The 25,374-nt window shown below is 48.2% G+C and overlaps 1 protein-coding gene across 3 annotated transcripts in view; it reads right to left on the bottom strand.

Moving 5' to 3' along the window:
* Nucleotides 1-25,374, bottom strand: part of APC2 (APC regulator of WNT signaling pathway 2) — a 59,872-nt gene that overhangs the window by 6,000 nt on the left and 28,498 nt on the right. For all 3 annotated transcript variants that reach the window (XM_053372688.1, XM_053372690.1, XM_053372689.1), the window contains exons 6-14: nt 21,800-21,913; nt 21,360-21,437; nt 14,081-14,167; nt 11,590-11,977; nt 9,670-9,765; nt 7,096-7,235; nt 5,093-5,170; nt 2,872-2,988; nt 658-872 (exon numbers count right to left, since the gene is read on the bottom strand). In XM_053372688.1, coding sequence (XP_053228663.1) covers nt 658-872; nt 2,872-2,988; nt 5,093-5,170; nt 7,096-7,235; nt 9,670-9,765; nt 11,590-11,977; nt 14,081-14,167; nt 21,360-21,437; nt 21,800-21,913 — 1,313 coding nt within the window. The remainder of the gene's footprint in view (nt 1-657; nt 873-2,871; nt 2,989-5,092; nt 5,171-7,095; nt 7,236-9,669; nt 9,766-11,589; nt 11,978-14,080; nt 14,168-21,359; nt 21,438-21,799; nt 21,914-25,374) is intronic.

Below are 25,374 nucleotides of genomic sequence, written 5' to 3'. Positions count from 1 at the left end.
GGACTAAGCCGCTTCTGGCGAACCAGAGCAGCGCATGTAAACGCCGTTTACCTTCCCGCCGGAGCGGTACCTATTTATCTACTTGCACTTTGACGTGCTTTCGAACTGCTAGGTTGGCAGGAGCAGGGACCGAGCAACGGGAGCTCACCCCGTCATTGCGGGGATTTGAACCTCCGACCTTCTGATCGGCAAGTCCTAGGCTCTGTGGCTTAACCCACAGCGCCACCCGCTGTACAATGTACTGCACTATAAAATAAACAAGACAGCATTGTAGATGATAAAAATTAAAATCAAACTTTTTTCTTTGCTGCACAGAAGCACAGCTTCTGATTGGTGAAGGCGCCCCGGAAACAATAGCCGACAGTTGCATCGGACGTTTGGCTTCCGAAAAATGTCCACTTACTTCCGGGTTTTCGGCGTTTGAGAACCAAGGTACCACTGTACTCAAACACCTTGTGCCCCAAACCTGGAAGTGAGTGTTCTGGTTTTTGAACGCTTTTCGGAAGCCGAACGTCCGATGCGGCTGTCGGCTATTGTTTCCGGGGTGCCGGCGCCAATCAGAAGCTGCGCCTTGGTTTTCAAACGTTTCGGGAGTCGAACGGAGGGAGGGAGATGCGCCCAGTGGCGGCCGAGAAACAGAGGAAGAGAGTCACTGACCTGTAATCTTCCTTGGTGGCGACGAGGCTGGAGACATTCCTCAGGATTCCTCCTCCGCTCTCAATGATGGCCAGCGAGTTGCTTTGGCATTTATAGGTGAGGGTACTGACCAGGAAGCCCAGGGCCCCGTCTACCAGACAGATGGCGGCTTTATTCTCTGTACTGTGAGCCGAAAGATTCCACAGCGCACTAAGGATACTTTTTAGGGTCGATTCCTAGCACAGAACAGCAGAGAGACAGAGGCAATGAGGCCGTGTTCACCTGGTGTTTTTATTACAGTGGTACCTCGGGTTACATATGCTTCAGGTTACATACGCTTCAGGTTACAGACTCTGCTAACCCAGAAATAGTGCTTCAGGTTAAGAACTTAAGGATGAGAACAGAAATCGTGCAGCAAGAGCAGGAGGCCCCATTAGCTAAAGTGGTGCTTCAGGTTAAGAACAGTTTCAGGTTAAGAACGGACCTCCGGAACGAATTAAGTACTTAACCCCAGGTACCACTGTATTATTATTATTTGTGCCTTTTAATTCTTTTTTTATTTTACACATTTTTATTGATTTTTTAACCTATCATTTCCAACAATCATTTAACATGAATTCTTATCTTATACAATATTTTGGACAACAACCGCTGAAGATTTTCCATTCTTTATCACTTATTCTGCATTTCTTAATTTCTCTATTAGTCTTGTTACGTTCGGTTCAGGTTACGTTCTTTGAGGATACGTCCCGCGGCGACCCGGAAGTGATGGAACGGGTTACTTCTGGGTTTCGCCGCTCGCGCATGCACAGACGCTCAAAATGACGCCACGCGCATGCGCAGACGCGGCGAACCGCGACCAGTGCAGCCGCGGGTTGCGTTCTGCTCATGTTTCGAACAGGGCTCCGGAACGGATCCCGTTCGCATCCAGAGGTACCACTGTACTTTTAATTATCGTTAACTAATAATTCTCTTGCTAATCTTCCTTGCGATATTTCACATAATCCTCTTTACAGAACTTCTTGCAGTCCTACTAACGTAATCTGTTTATTACAATTGCTTTTTAGATAGTTCAAATGTTTACTCCAGTCTTCTAAGAATCTCTGGTCCCGCAGGTTTCGAATCCTTCTTGTTACATGTTTGTCCCAGGCGTTTGGAGCACTGTGGTAAACATAAAGGTAAAGGGACCCCTGACCATTAGGTCCAGTCGTGGCCGACTCTGGGGTTGCAGCGCTCATCTCGCTTTATTGGCTGAGGGAGCCGGCGTACAGTTTCTGGGTCACGTGGCCAGCATGACCAAGCCGCTTCTGGCGAACCAGAGCAGCACACGGAAACGCCGTTTACCTTCCCACCGGAGCGGTACCTATTTATCTACTTGCACTTTGACGTGCTTTTGAACTGCTAGGTTGGCAGGAGCAGGGACCGAGCAACAGGAGCTCACCCCGTCATTGCGGGGATTCGAACCGCCGACCTTCTGATCGTCAAGTCCTAGGCTCTGTGGTTTAACCCACAGCGCCACCCATGTCCCTTAGAGCACTATGAGACTGCTTTAAATCAACTGTGGGCTTCTCTCCCAGAGGATCCTGGGAGCTGTGAACCGCCCTGAGGCCTTTGGACTGGTAACCTTGGAAGTCGGATGGAATCCGTTCTGGAAGTCCGTTCATCTTCCAAAACGTTCGGAAACCAAGGCGCGGCTTCCGATTGGCTGCAGGTTGTCCGAGAGAGTGGAAGGCCATTGCTGCATTTGCCCCAATGAGATTCCACCATTGACAGACAACAGACCCCTGAGATCACATAACCCCGGTCCTGAAAGACCTACATTGGCTCCCAGGACGTTTCTGAGCACAATTCAAAGTGTTGGTGCTGACCTTGAAAGCCCTAAGCGGCCCAGTAGACCTGAAGGAGCAGCTCCACCCCAGACACCGGGGTCCAGCTCCGAAGGACTTCTGGCGGTTCCCTCCCTGCGAGAAGCGAGGTTACAGGGAACCAGGCAGAGGGCCTTCTCGGTGGTGGTGCCCTCCCTTCAGATGTCAAAGAAATCAACAACTATCTGACTTTTAGAAGACATCTGAAGGCAGCCCTGTTTAGGGAAGCTTTTAATGTGCGATCTTTTATTGTGTTTTTAATATCCTGTTGGAAGCCGCCCAGAGTGGCTGGGGAAACCCAGCCAGATGGGCGGGGTATAAATAATAAATTATTATTATTATTATTATTATTAGCCGCTTCCCGGCTCACCTTGTTGGCCCGCAGGGCGCACTGCATCAGACCCGTGACACTGCCGACTTCCCTCAACACCTTCTTGCTGTTCATGTCGGCCCGCCAGGAGAGGTTGCGAAGGATGCTGGAGACCACCTGAGAGGAGGAAGAAGAGGAGGATCAGGAAGGGAGCGGAGGGAAGCCGGTTACTGATCTTGGAAGGGCACTGAGTTCAAATGACGGCAAAGGTAAAGGGACCCCTAACCATTAGGTCCAGTCGTGGCCGACTCTGGGGTTGCGGCGCTCATCTCGCTTTACTGGCCGAGGGAGCCGGCGTACGGCTTCTGGGTCATGTGGCCAGCAGGACTAAGCCGCTTCTGACGAACCAGAGCAGCGCACAGAAACACTGTTTACCTTCCCGCCGGAGTGGGACCTATTTATCTACTTGCACTGGTATGCTTTCGAACTGCTAGGTTGGCAGGAGCAGGGACCGAGCAACGGGAGCTCACCCCATCGCGGGGATTCGAACCGCCGACCTTCTGATCGGCAAGTCCTAGGCTCTGTGGTTTAACCCACAGCGCCACCCGCTCCCCTAAGGTAAAGACAAAGGACCCCTGGACGATTAAGTCCAGTCAAAGGAGACTATGGGGTTGCGGCGCTCATCTCGCTTTACTGGCCGAGGGAGCCGGCGTACGGCTTCTGGGTCATGTGGCCAGCAGGACTAAGCCGCTTCTGGCGAACCAGAGCAGCACACGGAAACGCCGTTTCCCTTCCTGCCGGAGCGGTACCTATTTATCTACTTGCACTTTGACGTGCTTTCGGACTGCTAGGTTGGCAGGAGCAGGGACCGAGCAACGGGAGCTCACCCCGTCGCAGGGATTCAAACCACCGCCCTTCTGATCGACAAGTCCTAGGCTCTGTGGTTTAACCCACAGCGCCACCCGCGTCCCTTCAAATGACGGTAGCCAGCGGCTTTAGAAGGCTGCTGTGTGTGCGTGTGTGACTTGGCTAAACTCAGAGGGATTTGCTGATCCAGGACTAAGCTTTGGAACTCCCTGCCACTTGACACCAGCTTCTCTGTGCTCTTTTTGGCGCCTGCTAAAAACATTTCTGTTCGGAGAAGCCTATCCAGGTGTATAGAATGTGTTTTAATCTGGGTTTTAGGTTACCGTTTTGTTTTGTTTTTTAAAAATGGTTTTCATTGGTGTTTTTCAGCTGGGTTTTTTTTGCTGATAATTTCACCGCTTTATTCTTTGTGTTGTCGCTTTGCCTTTGCATGTGGGCAACATAGAAATCTTATGCGATAAATAAATAATATAAATCGGGGAAAACATATGCTAATATGCCTACAAATGTCCACAAATGTCTGTGTCCCCCCCCCCCATTTTTTGTTTTAATTTTTACAAACCAATGTGGGAATGTGGAGAACTTAACTGAAGGTGAGTGGAGGGGGGAGGGGACAAAAATGGAGAGAAAGTGAAATGGAGGGATACACTCGTTCCTCATTGTGACAACCCTGCACATCAGCCCAACACATCTGGAGAGGGGCGGCAGGTTGGTGACGTCTGTGAGGACATGTGTGGAAGTCTTCTGCCAAAGTGTGTGGAAGTATGTGGAAATCTTCTGTGGAAGTGTGGAAGTCTTCTTCCCAAGTCTGAGGAAGTGTGGAAGTCTTTTGCCGAAGTGTGTGGAAGTCTGCTGCAGAAGTCTGCTGTGAAAGTGTGGAAGTCTTTTGTGAAAGTGTGTGGAAGTCTTCTGCAGAAGTGTCAAAGTCTGCAGAAGTGTGGAAGTCTTCTACGGAAATGTGGAAGTCTGCTGCAGAAGTGTGTGGAAGTATGTGGAAGTCTTTTGCGGAAGTGTGTGGAAGTCTGTTGCTGAAGTCTTCTACGGAAGTGTGGAATTCTTTTGTGAAAGTGTGTGGAAGTATGTGGAAGTCTTCTGCAGAAGTGTCAAAGTCTGAGGAAGTGTGGAAGTCTTTTGCCGAAGTGTGTGGAAGTCTTCTGCAGAAGTCTTCTGTGGAAGTGTGGAAGTCTTTTGTGAAAGTGTGTGGAAGTCTTCTGCAGAAGCGTAAAAGTCTGCGGAAGTGTGGAAGTCTTCTGCCAAAGTCTGAGGAAGTGTGAAAGTCTTTTGCGGAAGTCTTTTGTGGAAGCGTGTAGAAGTCTGCTGTGGAAATCTACACATAACTGTGTGAAAATTGGCTAGGGAAGCTTGATATGGGCAGACGCAGATCACACACCCCTTGCCTTTCAGCTATGCTTACCTGATGGAGCTCTTCACTTTCAGACGCCAACTGCGCCACAATGGCCTGCATACATCTCTGACGGGAGCACAATGTTGCCTGGGTGGGTCAAAACGAGAAATGATGGAGCAGAGGTGGGGAGAAGGGTCATCATCTGAGAAACTGCTGTGGTCTCCCATCAAAACCAGCTTACCCCTTTGCCTTCAAATGTTCCTCTTTTCTGCATTTCGCCTCCAAAGCGCAATGCGCCCATAAACACTGGACTGGTGGCTCCCCAACCTATTTTTTGGGGAGTGCTCCCCTTTGCTTCCACAAAATCATCCCCAGTGCTCCTCTACCCCACCATATAAGAAAGCAATGTTCAGTGGTTTGCTGGACTGACTGCAGAAAATCATAAATTCAAAACAGCGACGGTTCATCTAGTACGCCGGCTGAGAAGCTCCCTGCCCACAGACTGTCTCTCCAGAGTGGTGCATGCTCTGGTTATCTCCCGCTTGGACTACTGCCATGCGCTCTCCGTGGGGCTCCCTTTAAAGGTGACCTGGAAACTGCAACTAATCCAGGACATGGTTGCCTGACTGGTGACTGAGAGCAGCCACCAGGACCATATGGGACTCTCAGTCACTCTGGACCCACAGCTGTCCATGGAGGCGCAGGTCAGTTCTGTGTCCAGGGCAGCCGTTTACCAGCTCCATCTGGTACGCAGGATGAGACCCTCCCTGCCCACGGACTGTCTCACCAGAGTGCTGCATGCTCTGGTTATCTCCCACTTGGACTACTGCCATGCGCTCTCCGTGGGGCTACCTTTGAAGGTGACCTGGAAACTACAACTAATCCAGAATGCGGTAGCTAGACTGGTGACTGGGAGCGGCCGCCGAGACCACATAACACCATTCTTGAAAGACCTACATTGGCTCCCAGTACGTTTCCAAACACAATTCAAAGTGTTGGTGCTGACCTTGAAAGCCCTAAATGGCCTCGGCCCAGTATACCTGAAGGAGCATCTCCACCCCCATTTGTCCAGCCCAGACATTGAGGTCCAGCTCCGAGGGCCTTCCGACGGTTCCCTCCCTGTGAGAAGTGAGGTTACAGGGAACCAGGCAGAGGGCCTTCTCAGTGGTCGCGCCCTCCCTGTGGAACACCCTCCCATCAGATGTCAAAGAGAACAACAACTACCAGACTTTTAGAAGACATCTGAAGACAGCCCTGTTTAGGGAAGTTTTTCACGTTTGATGTTTTATTGTGTTTTTAATATTCTTTGGGGAGCCGCCCAGAGTGGCTGGGGAGGTCCAGGCAGATGGGCAGGGGATATAAAGAATACATTATGATGATGGCAGCTTTTCAAAGTCCGATAGGGGCCTACATTTCCGGCGCTGCCCCACGGAACCCCTATAGATGCTCTGCTCGCACTCAGCCTTTTCCCTGAACCGATTGCAGGTGCCTGGACTTTCCCCCGCATGTTACCGTATTTTTCGCTCTATAGGACGCACTTTCCCCCCTCCAAAAATGAAGGGGAAATGTGTGTGTCCTATAGAGTGAATGCAGGCTCCTTGGCTTCAGCGATAGCAACGCGAAGCCTCCCAAGTGCAGAGGGAGCGCTCCCCCCACGCTCCGGAGGCTTCGCATTGCTTTCGCTGAAGCCCCTGGAGTTCCCGCTGCGCTCCGAAGGCTTGCGGATAGCCGTCTGAAGCCTGGACAGCAAGAGGGGTCGGTGCACACCGATCCCTCTTGGTCTCCAGGCTTCGCTTCGCTGGAGAGGCACTGCACAGTTTTCCCTCTCTGTGCAGTGCCCTTTCAGCGAAGCGGAAGGAGAAATGGAAGGGGCTTCGCTGAAGGGGCGCTGAGCAGAGAGGGGAATAATTCTCCCCTTCTCCCCCTCCTATGGTCCAGTGCGTCCTATAGAGCGAAAAATACGGTACTTTCTTTTAGTGCCTTCAAACCTCAGACGTTTCTCCGCTTTGGGATTCCGTGGGCCAAGTGATGCCGAAATCTCAGCCAAAGTCCATTCCTATCCCCCACAGTACCTTGTTGACAACGTCCCCAAACGTGAGGTTCGTCAGAGCCATGCCGGTGTAACGCCGCAGGGCCAGATTGAGGGGATCACTGGTCATTTGGTGCATCTCGTAGTCCACCTGAAGGAGTTCGGCAACAGCCTGCAGTCCGCCTAGGAAGAAGAAAAGGGAGGCTTCTGTGTTTGACCCCAGACGTATTAAAGAGCATCTCTTTCTCTCTCTTTTAATGTATTTTTTTAATGTTTAATTTCTGTGTGTTTGGTTGTTGGTAAAAAATAAACAGTGAAACCCACCCAGGTGGCTGATATATTGGGTATACATAATCAATACAGCGGTACCTCGGGTTACATACGCTTCAGGTTACAGACTCCGCCAACCCAGAAATAGTGCTTCAGGTTAAGAACTTTGCTTCAGGATAAGAACAGAAATCGTGCTCCGGCGGCGCAGCAGCAGCAGGAGGCCCCATTAGCTAAAGTGGTGCTTCAGGTTAAGAACAGTTTCGGGTTAAGAACGGACCTCCAGAATGAATTAAGTACTTAACCCGAGGTACCACTGTAATAACATATTCAAATCAACCATATGTTCAATTCTATATACCTTAACACTCCTCCGTCCACAAGGTTTATTTAACTTTTAACATTTTAATAGCCCCAAATTATTCAAACCCACCCAAATAATTCAATATCTTCTCAAACCAATCCTGACCTTAAACCCTTTCATTTTGTGTATCTTCACAGTTAGATATTCTAAAATTATAATATTATTCAGTTTTTCCCCTCCATTGGTTCACTCCTAGTTCTTCTGCATTTTTCCAATTACTTGCTATAACCTGTCTGGCTGCAGTTACCATCAATTTTACCCATTTACATGATTCCTCTTTTGTTTTTAACTCGGTGCTACTCAGACTAATAAGAACCATTAATTTAGTTATTTCCACCTTCCTACCCACAATTTCCGACATTTCTATACCAATCTGTTTCCAAAATTCATTAACTAACAGACAATCCCACCACATATGACTGTATGTTCCCATCACTCCACATTTCCTCCAACAATTCTTACTTCCAGATTTTGTAAAATGATATAACGTTACAGGTGTATAATACCATTTTTGTACTAACTTCAACCCCTGTTCCTAGATTATCCTAGAGGTCGCAACAAAGGGTGGTTGCTGAAATATTCTTTCCCACTCTTCATCTAAAATCTGTTCCTTACTGGAACTTACCGGAAGAATAAGAAATCAAAGACAAACTTTAAAAAAAATCTGGAAATGTTCTGTTGAATATTTACAGATAAATTGTAAGCAGATAAGAAGATTGGCAGGGTTATTGTAATGACCCGTAGTTTTATAAGGGTATGTATTTAGATGAATAAACGAGCAAATTAAGTTAATTTGGATAATTTGGATATGCAGAAGATATTAAAAATGAATTTAAGGAACCGCACGGGAAGAGGGGGAAGGAAGTCAAGGTTGGAAATGTAAATTGTAATTGTAAAATTAGCGAAAGGTATTAACCTGAAAAGCATAAATATATATATTTTTTTAAAGAAAGAAGAGAAGAATTGTAGTGAGGGGGACCCCAAAGGGCATCTAGCTCAACCCCCGGCAAGGCAGGAATCCGAGAAAAGCAGGGAAGGGGACAGAGAGCAAGAGACAAGCAGGACGGGGGAAGATATCGGCCACATTTTATTTATTTTATGCAAAAAAGAATTATGGCTAGATAGTCACAGACACAACCTCAGATATGCAGATGACACAACCTTGATGGCAGAAAGTGAGGAGGAATTAAAGAATCTTTTAATGAGGGTGAAAGAGGAGAGCGCAAAATATGGTCTGAAGCTCAACATCAAAAAAAACCAAGTTCATGGCCACTGGTCCCATCACCTCCTGGCAAATAGAAGGGGAAGAAATGGAGGCAGTGAGAGATTTTACTTTCTTGGGCTCCATGATCACTGCAGATGGTGACAGCAGTCACGAAATTAAGAGACGCCTGCTTCTTGGGAGAAGGGCAATGACAGGCCTAGACAGCATCTTGAGAAGTAGAGACGTCACCTTGACAACAAAGGTGCGTATAGTTAAAGCCATGGTTTTCCCAGTAGTGATGTATGGAAGTGAGAGCTGGACCATAAAGAAGGCTGATCGCTGAAGAATGGATGCTTTTGAATTCTGGTGCTGGAGGAGACTCTTGAGAGTCCCATGGACTGCAAGAAGATCCAACCTCTCCATTCGGAAGGAAATCAGCCCTGAGTGCTCACTGGAAGGACAGATCCTGAAGCTGAGGCTCCAAGACTTTGGCCACCTCAGGAGAAGACTCCCTGGAAAAGACCCTGATGTTGGGAAAGATGGAGGGCGCAAGGAGAAGGGGACGACGGAGGACGAGATGGTGGGACAGTGTTCTCAAAGCTACCAGCATGAGTTTGACCAATGGGGGAGGCAGTGGAAGACAGGAGGGCCTGGCGTGCTCTGGTCCAGGGGGTCATGAAGAGGCGGACACGACTAAACAACAATAGTCACAGACAAGGGATTCTATGGTGTCATATTTTGTGGGAGGGAAGGAGAACGATAGAAACTTAATTTCCGCTTACCCAACTCGTTCATCGCCCGGCGATAGTCTTCGTCGAAGGAGAGTTTCATGATAGCACATGTGGCTTGGCAGATTTGCGGCTCAATAGGGACAGGCCCTGCCAAGAAAAACGTATATGATAAAAGCGTTGAGAAATGCGGAAAATACGAAAACAGCGAGAAGAGGCAAGATGATTGTATTGGAGATATTCTTCAGAGGTCCAGACTATGGCCAGCCTGGAAAAATTAACAATTAACAATTCGGACTGTAATTTGGTTGTGTTTAAAAAATTTAGTTTATTGTTTTTAATTGTGGATATGTTGATTGGTTGTTTTTATTGGAAAATCAAGAAAAGTGATTTTAAAAGAAAAGTGTATATGAGATGTATTTATAGATAGTTGAGCTCAGAAAGGCGACTCTGCAAAAATTAACCTCTCTCAGCAGTGGACTCTGCCTTGAGACTCAGTCGAAGGAACCTAGGGATTGCCTATGGTTCAGAGTCAGGCCATGTCGCTCAGCACTGACTGGCAGAGGCCGTCCAGGGTTTGGGGCAGAAGATGCTCTCCTGAACCTTCTGCGCACCAAGCAAACACTCTCCCCCTAAGCTAAAGGTGAAGGTAAAGGACCCCTGACCATTAGGTCCAGTCGTGGCTGACTCTGGGGTTGCGGCGCTCATCTCCTTTACTGGCCGAGGGAGCCGGCGTACAGCTTCCAGGTCAAGTGGCCAGCAGGACTGAGCCGCTTCTGGCGAACCAGAGCAGTGCACGGAAACACCGTTTACCTTCCCGCCGGAGCGGTACCTATCTATCTACTTGCACTTTGATGTGTTTTCGAACTGCTAGGTTGGCAGGAGCAGGGACCGAGCAACGGGAGCTCACCCCGTCACGGGGATTCGAACCGCCGACCGTCTGATCGGCAAGTCCTAGGCTCTGTGGTTTGACCCACAGCGCCACCCGCATCTCCCTAAGCTACATCCTCTCTAAAGATCAAGTAAGATTCCAGTCCTTGCTGTTAAACGGAAGCTGCTTTCTACGGAGACAAACTAAGTCACAGGCCGGCAGAAGCTCTCTGGGGCGAACTCTTTATGAGCAAAAATACAATCTGCACAGGAACTTCAGGTCCCCAGAAGTAACCTCTGTGCAGTACCCTTTCTGGCCTGCTGCCGTGGTGGCGCTATAGAGCTCGGGCCGGCGGGTGTCCCCTGATGAGCACAGTGGTCTAAACCACTGAGCCTCTTGGGCTTGCCGATCGGAAGGCCGGTGGTTCGAATCCCTGTGACGGAGTGAGCTCCCATTGCTCCGTCCCAGCTCCTGCCAACCTAGCAGTTCAAAAGCACAGTAGATAGGTACCGCTTTGGCGGGAAGGTAAACGGGGTTTCCATGCGCTCTGGTTTCCGTCATGCGCCAGAAGTGGTTGAGTCCTGCTGGCTGGGCGACCCGGAAAGCTGTCTGCGGACAAACTGCCTGAAAGCGAGATGAGCGCCGCAACCCCATAGTCGCCTTTGGCTGGACTTAGGTAAAGCTAAGGGGACCCCTGACCATTAGGTCCAGTCATGACTGACTCTGGGGTTGCGGCGCTTATCTCGCTTTATTGGCCGAGGGAGCCGGCGTACAGCTTCCGGGTCATGTGGCCAGCAGGACGAAGCCGCTTCTGGCAAACCAGAGCAGCGCACGGAAATGCCGTTTACCTTCCCGCTGGAGCGGTACCTATTTATCTACTTGCACTGGTGTGCTTTCGAACTGCTAGGTTGGCAGGAGCAGGGACCGAGCAACGGGAGTTTGCCCCGTCATTGCGGGGATTCGAACCGCCGACCTTCTGATTGGCAAGTCCTAGGCTCTGTGGTTTAACCCACAGTGCCACCCGCGTCCCTTGGCTGGACTTAGTAAAAATGACCTTTACCCAGAGAGCGAGAAGGGGATTTGCAAGACCCTGCTAGTTTTACCTGCTCCCCTCTCGGGGGTCTTTGCTCCCTCCTTGCCGTGAGCCTTCAGCCAATCCCAGCAGGTCTCCGAATAGGAACGGATCTGCTCCAAAACGTGCAGGACTCGCATCTCCTTCTTGGCCTGCCCTTCGTCGGGCTGCGAGAAGACGATGTTGTGTAGGGCGGCGTTGGCCCTCATGCGACAGTCCTTCCCGGCGGCTCCGGGGCTCTCAGGGGCCCCTGGCTCCCGGTCCGTGTCATGGAGAATCTGGACGAGGAGGGGCAGGCAGCCAGACTTCCGCATGGCCAGGCAGCTTTCCTGGGAGCTGGACATCGCCAGCAGGGTTCGAGACATGTCCTCCTTGTCCCGGGTGGCCAGCATGGAAAGGAGCCAGAATACCACCTCCACCTGCAAAAAGGCGGAAAGGGAGAATCAGGTGCAGGTCTCAAAGGTAGCCACCAGGGGGTGCTCATGTCAAAGCTGTAAAAGGGTAAAAGAGTATTGGGGAACGATGGAGAATGAATCGAAAAAAATGTTTAAAGACTATTTGGTTCAATATGTTAAGTTAAATTAATGGGAACAGCTTGCAAATACCAGATGGGCTTAGGATTTAGATACCATATTTTTTGCTCTATAAGACTCACTTTTCCCCTCCTAAAAAGTAAGGGGAAATGTGTGTGCGTCTTATGGAGCGAATGCAGGCTGCGCAGCTATCCCAGAAGCCAGAACAGCAAGAGGGATTGCTGCTTTCACTGCGCAGCGATCCCTCTTGCTGTTCTGGCTTCTGAGATTCAGAATATTTTTTTTCTTGTTTTCCTCCTCCAAGAACTAGGTGTGTCTTGTGATCTGGTGCTTCTTATAGAGCGAAAAATACGGTATGTAATGTGATGAATTATTATGTTTAATGCTGAATTGGAAAGAAAGAAATATGTTAAGTGGTTAAGTTAATTTTTTAAGAATTTAGGTTTTGGAAATCCGTTGAAATGTTATACACTGAAATTCAACCAGGGGGATACGAGGAAGTCACTTAACAATGATACAAAGTTTGGTTTAAATACGGTTGAGATTTATGTTTGTTTGTTTTAATTTTTTTTTGGAAAAAACAATTTAATTTTTTTAAAGAAGCAAATGTTTTAAAGCAAATGGGATTGTTTTAAAAATTATCTGTGCGAATATGGTTCCCAAAGTAATACAGTGGTGCCTTGGTTCTCAAACGCCTTGGTTCCCAAACACCGAAAACCCAGAAATAAGTGTTCTGGTTTTTGAACATTTCAAAGTCAAACGGACTTCCAGAACGGATTAAGTTCGAGAACCAAGGTACCACTGTATTTGGCGTTTTTGGTTTTGCTCTTTATTTTGCGTTTTTGAGGCTTTTTTGGTCTGTTTGTTTTTGTGTGGAACCCAGTTCAGCTGTTTGATTGTCTGGTTGTGTGACTGTGGAAATGGATAAAAGCCCCCCATCCAAACAATGACTATCATCAGAGCAAGTAAGAAAAAATAATAATTTTAATTTTCATCATCTACAATACTATCTTATTTATTTTATAGTACAGCCCATTAGTTACTGCTTTCATTCCACGGATCAACGGTCTCGTTAGAGAGTAAAATTCATGTTGAATTTCTGTTTTATGGGTTGTTTTTAAAAGTCTGGAACGGATTAATCCATTTTGCATGACTTTCTACGGGAAAGCAGAGCGCCTCGGTTTTGGAACGGACTTCCGGGATGGATTAAGTTTGAGAACCAAGTTACCACTGTACTTGGATGTGCCCAGATTAAATTTTCACAAAGTGGGAAAGGAAAAAATTGGAGGAAATATATAAAGAAAATGATGTATGTTAGGACACAGTACAGAGATAAGGAAACAAAAATAAGTGATGAAGCTGTAATAGAGCTTACTTCTGGGTTTGCAGTGTTTGGGTTCCAAGTTGTTGGAGAACCAAGGCGTTTGAGCATAGCTGTCAACCGTCCCTTATTTGGCGGGAAAGTCCCTTATCCCACTGCCGTGTCCCGCTGCTGTCCCTTATTGATGATGTCCCTTAAATTCCCCGGGTTTCAAAGGAAGCAGCTCCTCTCCCTCCCTCCCTGCCGGCCAGGGAGGAGGGAGGCTCCAACTGGGTTGCTTGGCTGCATTGCTCACCCAATAAGGAGTCTGAGAACGACTGGGGGGTGGAGCTTGCGTGCCTTGTGCCAATCAAATCGGCCGCATTGCCTGGGGACTCGCCTTTGCTCAGCGCTTCCCAGCGGAGAGGTGACAGTGGTTTTCCTTGCTGCATCCCCTTTGCCGGGTTGCTGCGCTGTGGGAACCACCACTTGAGGCTTCGTTTGGCTGCTGGCTGGGCTTCCTGCCTTTGGCTCGGAGGGGCTCAGAAGTCGAACATACCTGTGCTCCGAAAATCCCTTATTTTGGCTGCTGATCCCTTATTTTCGGGGCTGCTGGTCCCTTATTTTCAAATCTGTAAGTTGACAGCTATGCGTTTGAGAACCAAGGCACCACTGGAAAACCAACTTACCTTGTTGCCCTCCTGATTCCCATCTTCAGGGTGTGCTGGAATCTCAAGGCTCCCATCCTCTTCCAGGCCGGAGAGTTTCCCGCAGAGCTGGGGAAAAAGAAAAATCTTTAAAATAATAGTTCTCTTTTCTTAAACCAAATCTGCCAGGATGAGTGTTCAGACCCCTGGGCTCTCACTTGTGGGGTGCCTCAGGGTTCTGTCCTCTCCCCCATGCTTTTCAAGATCTACATGCAGCTGCTGGGAGAGATCATCAGGAGGTTTGGGCTGGGTGTCCATCAATATGCAGATGATACCCAGCTCTACCTCTCTTTCAAATCAGAACCAGTGAAGGCGGTGAAGGTCCTGTGTGAGTGCCTGGAGGCAGTTGGAGGATGGATGGCGGATAACAGATTAAGGTTGAATCCTGACAAGACAGAAGTCCTGTTTTGGGGGGATGGGTGTGGAGGACTCCCTGGTCCTGAATGGGTTAACTGTGCCCCTGAAGGACCAGGTGCGCAGCCTGGGAGTCATTTTGGACTCACAGCTGTCCATGGAGGCACAGGTTAATTGTGTGTCCAGGGCAGCTCCGTCTGGTACGCAGGATGAGACCCTATCTGTCCGCAGACTGTCTGGCCAGAGTGGTGCATGCTCTGGTTATTTCCCGCTTGGACTACTGCAATGCGCTCTATGTGGGGCTACCTTTGAAGGTGACCCGGAAACTACAACTAATCCAGAATGCAGCAGCTAGACTGGTGACTGGGAGCGGCCACCGGGACCATATAACACTTGAAAGACTTCCATTGGCTCCCAGGACATTTCCGGGCACACTTCAAAGGGTTGGTGCTGACCTTTAAAGACCTAAATGGCCCTGGCCCTGTATACCTGAAGGAGCATCTCCACCCCCATTGTCCAGCCCGGACACTGAGATCCAGCACCGAGGGCCTTCTGGCAGTTCCCTCACTGTGAGAAGCCACGTTACAGGGAACCAGGCAGAGGGCCTTCTCGGTGGCGGCACCCGTCCTGTGGGAATGCCCTCCCACCAGATGTCAAAGAGAACAACTACCAGACTTTCAGAAGACATCTGAAGGCAGCCCTCTTTAGGGAAGCTCTTAATGTTTGATTTATTATAGTATTTTAATATTTTTTTGGAAGCTGCCCAGAGTGGCTGGGGAAGCCCAGCCAGATGGGCGGGGTATAAATAATATATTATTATTATTATTATTAACCATGCTGGCAGAGAAATTCCCAGAGGGACTGGGACTCCAGGAGACCAGGGTTTGAATTCCCACTTCAGCAACCTGGGTGGTTTTTGGAGCAGCCTGACCTACCTCACAGGGTTGTCGTGAGCAGCCAAAACAAAACAGAGAGGAGGCGATCCACATACGCCACCTTGAGCTCCCCGGAAGACGGGATATAAATTTTAAAAAGACTATCAATAATAATAAATATAATTGATTGATCCATCAGTTATGTTGCAATTTTATGTTGTGGACGGCCGTGAGATCTATGGATGAAGGGCTGTATACAATTATTATTATTATTATTATTATTATTATTATTATTATTATTATTATTATTATTTTACATTTGTATGCAGGTTAATGGGATGTGGGTGGTGCTCTGGTCGAAACCACAGAGCCTAGGACTTGCCGATCGGAAGGTCGGCGGTTCGAATCCCCGCAATGACAGGGTGAGCTCCCGTTGCTCGGTCCCTGCTCCTGTCCACCTAGCAGTTCGAAAGCACCTCAAAGTGCAAGTAGATAAATAGGTACCGCTCCAGCGGGAAGGTAAACAGCGTTTTCATGCGCTGCTCTGGTTCGCCAGAAGCGGCTGAGTCCTGCTGGCCACATGACCCGGAAGCTGTACGCCGGCTCCCTTGGCCAGTAAAGCGAGATGAGCGCCGCAACCCCAGAGTCGGACACGACTGGACCTAATGGTCAGGGGTCCCTTTACCTTTACCTTTATACAGGTTAATAATAATAAATCAACCTGGAGCCAGCCTAGAAGAATAACATGTATGCCTCATTATGGCATAGAAATGCAGTACTGTAAATAAATATATCCAGTGCTTTCCCTCCCAAAAAATGTTTAGGGGTACTCTCATTTTGACTCAAGAAACTCACCATTTTATAGTTCAAATTGGGGGAAAATAAATACAGTGAATGGACGAAAGGCCATAATCGGGGGTAGCAACACAACCGACAATTCTCTGTGCCAGAGAAGAAACAAAAAATTTTGAATCTCTTTCGTTTCTTCTCCTGTTAGATTCACAAAATGTTTAGGTGTATGCTAAGGAAAAAAACAGTGATATGTCAATAAAAAAGGGCACATTTTCACAGGCAACTGGTGACGCAGAAACTGCAATTAATCCAGAATGTGGCAGCTAGACTGGTGACTGGGAGCGGCCACTGAGACCATATAACACCGGTCCTGAGAGATCTGCATTGGCTCCCAGGACGTTTCCCAGCACAATTCAAAGTGTTGGTGCTGACCTTGAAAGCCCTAAACGGCCTCGGTCCAGTATACCTGAAGGAGCGTCTCCACCTCCATCGTTCTGCCCAGACACTGAGGTCCAGCTCCGAAGGCCTTCTGGCAGTTCCCTCCCAGCGAGAAGCGAGGTTGCAGGGAACCAGGCAGAGGGCCTTCTCGGTGGTGGCACCCTCCCTTTAGATGTCAAGGAAATAAACATCTCTCTGACTTGTAGAAGACATCTGAAGGCAGTCCTGCTTAGGGAAGTTTTAAATGTTTGAAGTTTTATTCTGTTTTTAATGTTCTGTTGGGAGCTGCCCAGAGTGGCTGGGGAAACCCAGCCAGATGGGTGAGATAGAAATAGTAAAGGTAAAGGGACCCCTGACCATTAGGTCCAGTCGTGGCCGACTCTGGGGTTGCGGCTCTCATCTCGCTTTACTGGCCGAGGGAGCCGGCATACAGCTTCCAGGTCACGTGGCCAGCAGGACTAAGCCACTTCTGGTGAACCAGAGCAGCGCATGGAAACGCCGTTTACCTTCTCGCCGGAGTGGGAACTATTTATCTACTTGCACTTTGACGTGCTTTTGAACTGCTGGGTGGGCAGGAGCAGGGACCGAGCAACAGGAGCTCACCCCGTCATTGCGGGGATTCGAACCGCCGACCTTCTGATCGGCAAGTCCTAGGCTGTGGGGTTTAACCCACAGCGCCACCCGCGTCCTGGGAGAGAAATAAATAATAATAATAATAATAATAATTATTATTATTATTATTAGGGGATGACCCCTCCACAATCCACAATTCCCTTTTTAAGCTGAGAACAATAAGGACTAGGATCTTGCTTGTGCCTGGAGAAAGGGCCACGGACCCTCCACCTCCTTAATCCTGAATTTATTTCATTTTTCTCTTTGCTCGGATTTGCCAAAAGGAAAGCACACACCAATAAATTTTGGGGTAAGGTTAGGATGCAGAAAGCCACACAGACCTGGCTTGCATCCCAGCAAATTTTGGTGGCACCGGGTTGTTGGGAGAAGGCAGCTATCGCCAGCCAAACCTTTCTCCCATTTACACACAGAAGTTGGCAGCTGTGCCAAATCTGGTTGCGGCCATCAGGCCAGCTTGCCCCCCCCCGCTTTGCTGACCTACTTCTCGTCGCCATGGCAACTGCCTCCCTTTTCCACAGGGACGCTTGAACAAAAAAAAACAGGCTTTCTTTTCTTCCTCATCGGGGAAAGAGAACGGGGGAAGGAGAAGAACAGGCGGTTTGGTCCCTAGAACGATGCAGAAATCCATCCTTATTCTGTCCCAGGCACAGGACCAAATCACGGCCCTGGCGTTTGCCCTTTGAGAGATGCTCACAAGGACAGGAAAAAGAAGGTTGAAAAAAACGAAAAAAGCTCCTCTTTTAAACACCCCTCCAGTGCCAGATTTACTATAAGCTAAAGAAGCTAGAGAGCTGGACCACAAAGAAGGCTGATGGCCGAAGAATGGATGCTTTTGAATTCTGGTGCTGGAGGAGACTCTTGAGAGTCCCATGGACTGCAAGAAGATCCAACCTCTCCATTCTGAAGGAAATCAGCCCTGAGTGCTCACTGGGAGGACAGATCCTGAAGCTGAGGCTCCAAGACTTTGGCCACCTCAGGAGAAGAGAAGACTCCCTGGAAAAGATCCTGATGTTGGGAAAGATGGAGGGCACAAGGAGAAGGGGACGACAGAGGACGAGATGGTGGGACAGTGTTCTCGAAGCGACCAGCATGAGTTTGACCAAACTGCGGGAGGCAGTGGAAGACAGGAGGGCCTGGCGTGCTCTGGTCCAGGGGGTCACGAAGAGGCGGACACAACTAAACAACAAACAAGCTATAGGGATGCGGGTGGTGCTGTGGGTTAAGCGACAGAGCCTAGGACTTGCCGATCAGAAGGTCGGCGGTTCGAATCCCCGCAATGATGGGGTGAGCTCCCGTTGCTCGGTCCCTGCTCCTGCCAACCTAACAGTTCGAAAGCACATCAAAGTGCAAGCAGATAAATAGGTACCACTCCGGCAGGAAGGTAAACGGCGTTTCCGTGCGCTGCTCTGGTTCGCCAGAAGCGGTTTAGTCCTGCTGGCCACATGACCCGGAAGCTGTACGCCGGCTCCCTCGGCCAGTAAAGCGAGATGAGCGCAGCAATCCCAGAGTCGGCCACGACTGGACCTAATGGTCAGGGGTCCCTTTACCTTTAAACAAGCTATAGCTTAGGGCCTCACTCTCTTGGGGGCCGCCAAAAAAATTTAAAGGAAAAAAACCCTGGATGTACATTTCTGCTAGTGGGCCAGCTGTCCCCCATTTTTCAGGCAGCTGGTTCTTTCTCCCTAAGTCCATAAATTGACATTTGTCCCTGTCAAAACTCATTTGGTTCGCTTTGGCCCAGTTCTCCAATAAAGATAAAACCTACATCCAGCAACGGCGTTTTGTGTTGTGTAGGCTCCTTTAATGCTTGCCTGCTCCCTAAAATATCACCGGTTTGCTCCTTTCTATATATAGGCTTTTATTTTATTTGTTTTTTTATCTTCTTTTTTGGAAGTGCACATCCCCCTTCAGTTTTTTGGCGGGCCCCCAAAAGAGTGGGTCCCTAAGCTATAGCTTGTTTAGCTTATACGTACAGTGGTACCTTGGGTTAAGTACCATATTTTTTGCGCTATAACACTGACTTTTTCCCTCCTAAAAAGTAAGGGGAAATGTGTGTGCATCTTGTGGAGCAAATGCAGGCTGCGCAGCTAGCCCAGAAGCCAGAACAGCAAGAGGGATTGCTGCTTTCACTGCGCAGCGATCCCTCTTGCTGTTCTGGCTTCTGAGATTCAGAATATTTTTTTTCTTGTTTTCCTCCTCCAAAAACTAGGTGCGTCTTGTGGTCTGGTGCATCTTATAGAGCGAAAAATATGGTAAATACGGCACTGTCTAATCTACAGGAAAAGGCTCATTTTTTTTATCTGTCTGTCGTGCAGATACGAGGATTCGAATTCACAGGCAGCAGAAGGTCTGCTGCCATTCTCTGCGGGACAAGCTGAGGCTGTCACAGCGTTCGTTCCGGCGAACGGATATCTCCGCCTGGCTGCTGTGATGGCTTAGCATCACTGGCTCAAAATCTCTGCCTGGGGAGTTGGGACGACAAGGGGTAGGAAGAGGGAAAGGGTTGCGATGAGACTCACATCTTTCTGCGACGGACCAGTTTTGGGGCGGGTCTGATCCTGATCCTGAACTTGGAAGGTGCAGGGATCATGGGTGTAGCCAGGAATTTTTTTTGGGGGGGGCGCAGGACACCCATCTTCCACCCTCCACTGTCGATACGATGTTGTTGTTGTTGTTTAGTCGTTTAGTCGTGTCCGCCTCTTCGTGACCCCCTGGACCAGAGCACGCCAGGCCCTCCTGTCTTCCACTGCCTCCCACAGTTTGGTCAAACTCATGCTGGTAGCTTCCAGAACACTGTCCCACCATCTCGTCCTCTGCCGTCCCCTTCTCCTTGCACCCTCCATCCTTCCCAACATCAGGGTCTTTTCCAGGGAGTCTTCTCTTCTCCTGAGGTGGCCAAAGTCTTGGAGCCTCAGCTTCAGGAACTGTCCTTCCAGTGAGCACTCAGGGCTGATTTCCTTCCGAATGGAGAAATTAGATCTTCTTGCAGTCCATGGGACTCTCAAGAGTCTCCTCCAGCACCATAATTCTAAAGCATCCATTCTTTCCCCAGCTACTCTGGGCAGCTTTCAACAAAGATTAAGAATACATTAAAATGTCACACATTAAAAACTTCCCTAAACAGGGCTGCCTTCAGATGTCTTCTAAAAGTCAGATAGTTGTTTATTTCCTTGACATCTGGTAGGAGGGCGTTCCACAGGGAGGGCGCCACCACCGAGAAGGCCCTCTGCCTGGCTCCCTGTAGCTTCACTTCTCGCAGGGAGGGAACCGCCAAGAGGTCCTTGGGAGATGGACCCAGGTGTCCGGGCTGGACGATGGGGGTCGAGACGCTCCTTCAGGTCTACTAGGCCATTTAGGGCTTTAAAGGTCAACACCAACACTTTGAATTTTGCTCAGAAAAATACTGGGAGCCAACGTAGATCTTTCAGGACCGGTGTTATGTGGTCTTGGCGGCCAGTCCCAGTCCCAGACAGCTGCATTCTGGATTAGTTGTAGTTTCCGGGTCATGACTCGGATGAAGGAATTGAGGGGATCTTTGTCCAATTTGCAGGTGGCACCAAATTGCGGGTGGCGCTAATGTCGCAGAAGACAGAATCAGGACTCGAGATGCCCTTAATGGGTTGGAGAATTGGGCCAAAACGAACCAACCGAATTTCGACAGGGATAAATGTCAGGTAGAAAGAACCTTTTGAATTCTGGTGCTGGAGGAGACTCTTGAGAGTCCCATGGACTGCAAGAAGATCAAACCTCTCCATTCTGAAGGAAATCAGCCCTGAGTGCTCCCTGGAAGGACAGATCCTGAAGCTGAGGCTCCAATACTTTGGCCACCTCATGAGAAGAGAAGACTCCCTGGAAAAGACCCTGATGTTGGGAAAGATGGAGGGCGCAAGGAGAAGGGGATGACAGAGGACGAGATGGTGGGACAGTGTTCTCAAAGCTACCAGCATGAGTTTGACCAAACTGAGGGAGGCAGTGGAAGACAGGAGGGCCTGGCGTGCTCTGGTCCAGGGGGTCACGAAGAGGCATACATGACTAAACGACTAAACAACAACAGAAAGAACCAGCTGCATGAAAAATGGAGGACATCTGGCTTACTAGCAGAACATGTGAAAAGGATATCGGGGTCAACACAGATCTACGCACCCCCCATTTGCTCCAAGCCCCCTCACCTGAGGCTCCGATTGCTGGACTTTTTCTTGAGCTTCAATCACCTCTTTGTCGATCTGCTCCAGCCGAGACGCCCGGATCTGAACGGTTTTTAAAAAAATAAAAAAGAGCAAAACATTGTATTATTTACTGGCAAGTTCGCTTCAACCCACATCTGCCCACTCGGCCGTTTCAATCCCAGGGTGGGTGGCAATATTAAAAAACAATGTTAACAACTTCCGTTCACGATAAAAGAAGAAAATAAGATAATAACATAACAATAATTGTATTATATTATTATTATATCATTTAATATTAAAATATTAATAATAATATGTAAAGGCTCTTGCAATCCTTCCTCCCTATATGAAACTGTAGCAAAAGCTATGGCCGATGGATGACGCAAATAAAGATTCATTCATTCATTCCAATTCTATAATTCGACGATTTTTATGATCCTCACCTGGGCCCTTTGCACCATTTCGTCGGTTGTCCCAAAACGCTCCTCCATGAGGGTGCGGATGTGTTGGGCTTCGAATTCGAGTTGCTGGCGGATCAGGTCCATCTGCATCGAAAACTGGTTGGCGGCACAGGAAGAGGCCAGGTTAAAAACGCAAACTTCTGTGTGTTTGAGTTGGCAAACCCTCCCCTGGAAAGACTGATTTATGGCGCAACTGGTCTGGGAAAATTAATGAGCAGGCGCTTAAGACTTTATTACGTCGGAACAGACTAAAATGGCGCCTGCCGCTCGAACAGGACTGTTGGATCAGCGTGTGGGGATTTACAGAGAGCCTTACAAAGTTCACACAGAAACATAACAATTACAGATAGGTAGCCGTGTTGGTCTGCCATAGTCAAAACAAAAAATTTTTTTCCTTCCAGTAGCACCTTAAAGACCAACTAAGTTAGTTCTGGGTATGAGCTTTCGTGTGCATGCACACTTCTTCAGATACACTGAAACAGAAGTTGCCAGATCCCTCTATATAGTGAGAAGGTGGGGAGGGGTATTCCTCAGAAGGGTGGTGGGAATGGGTGATTGGCAGATAGCTGTGATGAGCCTGTTGACGACTCTTAACGACTGCAATAGGTCTTGCAGGAAAAAGCAAGGGGTGAGAAGGTGAAAAATGGCTTTGTCGTGTATAATGAGATAAGAATCCAATGTCTTTGTTCAGACCAGGTCTCTCCATGGTTTTAAGTTTGGTAATGAGTTGCAATTCAGCAGCTTCTCTTTCCAGTCTATTTCTGAAATTCCTTTGTAGTAAAACAGCTACTTTGAGATCTTGTATAGAAAGTCCTGGGAGATTGAAGTGTTCTCCTACTGGTTTCTCTGTCTTGTGATTCTTGATGTCCGATTTATGTCCGTTTATTCTTTGGCGTAAGGTTTGGCCTGTTTGTCCAATATAGAGAGCTGAAGGACATTTTTCACCTTCTCACCCCTTGCTTTTTCCTGTAAGACCTATTGCAGTCGTCAACAGGCTCATCACAGCTATCTGCCAATCACCCATTCCCACCACCCTTCTGAGGAATACCCCTCCCCACCTTCTCACTATATAGAAGGATCTGGCAACTTCTGTTTCAGTGTATCTGAAGAAGTGTGCATGCACACGAAAGCTCATACCAAGAACTAACTTAGTTGGTCTTTAAGGTGCTACTGGAAGTAAACATAACAATGTTTGGTTTAACTCGCCTGCGGAACAACTCAGAGGCTATTAAGAAGAAAAACCATAACAAGAAGAAGACTGGAAGATGGGATTTGTGAACATCAAAAGCAGCAGAAATATGAGATGATTGGACCCTTACTGAGCTCGGAACATGGGAACCCCCAACAAAATTTAAAATTTGGCAAAATATTCGGACTACATAATATGTATTGGTATAATTTGGAATAGTTAATGTGATATGATTGGATTGTTAAATGGAAAACTTAATAAAAATTATTACTAAAAAACACAAACTCCATCTGTGCACTGTCCCTCTCCCTGAACAATTCCATAATTTTTAGAGAGGTGAATCCCTGACATTTGCATTTGCTTGCAAAACACCCACAATCGAAGAATATTCCGATTTTCCACCCCTATCAGGTTTCGCCGAGGCTGCTCATTTGGAGTTGCCGCCAATGGAGTTTTACTCAGAGTAGACCCCACGGAAATGGCTAGGCCTCAGTGCATCGTGCCCGTCAATTTTGATGGATCTGTTGCTTTCCATTTCTTTGCCAATATTTTTTTTAAAAAATGGCTGAGATGGTTAAAAAAACCCCCTCTGAATTTGGCCAAGAGAATCTTCTATATCATTGCTTCCCCCCCACAAAAAAGATTCCTGGACACCATCGGTTCTTAAGGGTGCTGGGAATTGTAGCTCAGTGAGTCGGGGAACTACAGTTCCCAGATTCGTTTTAAAAAGCAACAACCTTAAAACATTGCCTCAACCAGTGTTAAAGCAATAAAGTGTTAGGCAATGGACTTTTGTCTTAACAGAATCAAAGACTCGGGGTTTTGTAGGATTGTTTCAAGCCCTCTCAAAATAAACAGATTGATTGATTGATTGAATTCACCCAGGTCTAAAATAGCCCAGGAAATGTTAAGAAATGTTACCATATTTTTCCACATAAGATCCCCCCAAGCAGAAGACAACCCTTATTTTTCGAGCCCCAAATTAAGAACTAATGAATTACAACGTTCCACATATAAGACGACCCTCAATTTTAAACTTAAAAAAAAATATTGGGGGGAAATATAGTCTTATACATGGAAAAATACAGTACCGTATTTTTTGCTCTGTAAGACTCACTTTTCCCCTCCTAAAAAGTAAGGGGAAATGTGTGTGCGTCTTATGGAGCGAATGCAGGCTGCGCAGCTATCCCAGAAGCCAGAACAGCAAGAGGGATTGCTGCTTTCACTGCGCAGCAATCCCTCTTGCTGTTCTGGCTTCTGAGATTCAGAATATTTTGTTTCTTGTTTGCCTCCTCCAAAAACTAGGTGCGTCTTGTGGTCTGGTGCGTCTTATAGAGCGAAAAATACGGTAATTAGACACAAACCGGCATATTTAGGACACAAAGAGTATTACAAGCCCATTTAGGCCAAAGCTTTGTATTTGTGCAATGTTTTTTCATTTCCAGCTCCTCTTTCTGCAGAACCTCTCTCCCCGCAACACACCAGGGACTAGAAACTTGAGAAGAGCTTTGCACTAACCTTGGTCCCGCAAACCCCTGGTATAATAATAATAATAATAATAATAATAATAATAATAATAATAATTTATTATTTGTACCCCGCCCATCTGGCTGGGTTTCCCCAGCCACTCTGGGCGGCTTCCATAGAAACCAAAAATACACTAAAATATCACAGATTAAAAACTTCCCTGAACAGGGCTGCCTTAAGATGTCTTCTGAATGTCAGGTAGTTATTTATCGCTTTGACATCTGATGGGAGGGCGTTCCACAGGGCAGGCGCCACTACCGAGAAGGCCCTCTGCCTGGTTCCCTGTAGCTTTGCTTCTCGCAATGAGGGAACCGCCAGAAGGCCCTCGGCGCTGGACCTCAGCATCCGGGCAGAACGATGGGGGTGGAGACGCTCCTTCAGGTATACTGGGCCGAGGCCGTTTAGGGCTTTAAAGGTCAACACCAGCACTTTGAATTGTGCTCGGAAACGTACTGGGAGCCAATGTAGGTCTTTCAAGACCGGTGTTATATGGTCTCGGCGGCCGCCCCCAGTCACCAGTCTGGCTGCCGCATTCTGGATTAGTTGTAGTTTCCGAGTCACCTTCAAAGGTAGCCCCACGTAGAGCGCATTGCAGTAGTCCAAGCGGGAGATAACCAGAGCATGCACCACTCTGGCGAGACAGTCCGCGGGCAGGTAGGGTCTCAGCCTGCGTACCAGGTGGAGTTGGTAGACAGCTGCCCTGGACACAGAATTGACCTGCGCCTCCATGGACAGCTGTGAGTCCAAAATGACTCCCAGGCTGCGCACCTGGTCCTTCAGGGGCACAGTTACCCCATTCAGGACCAGGGAGTCCTCCACACCAGCCCGCCCCCTGTCCCCC

The sequence above is a fragment of the Podarcis raffonei genome, chromosome 18 (assembly GCF_027172205.1).
Source record: "Podarcis raffonei isolate rPodRaf1 chromosome 18, rPodRaf1.pri, whole genome shotgun sequence".
Classification (NCBI taxonomy): Eukaryota; Metazoa; Chordata; class Lepidosauria; order Squamata; family Lacertidae; genus Podarcis; species Podarcis raffonei.
This window is presented reverse-complemented; position numbering and strand designations above follow the sequence as displayed.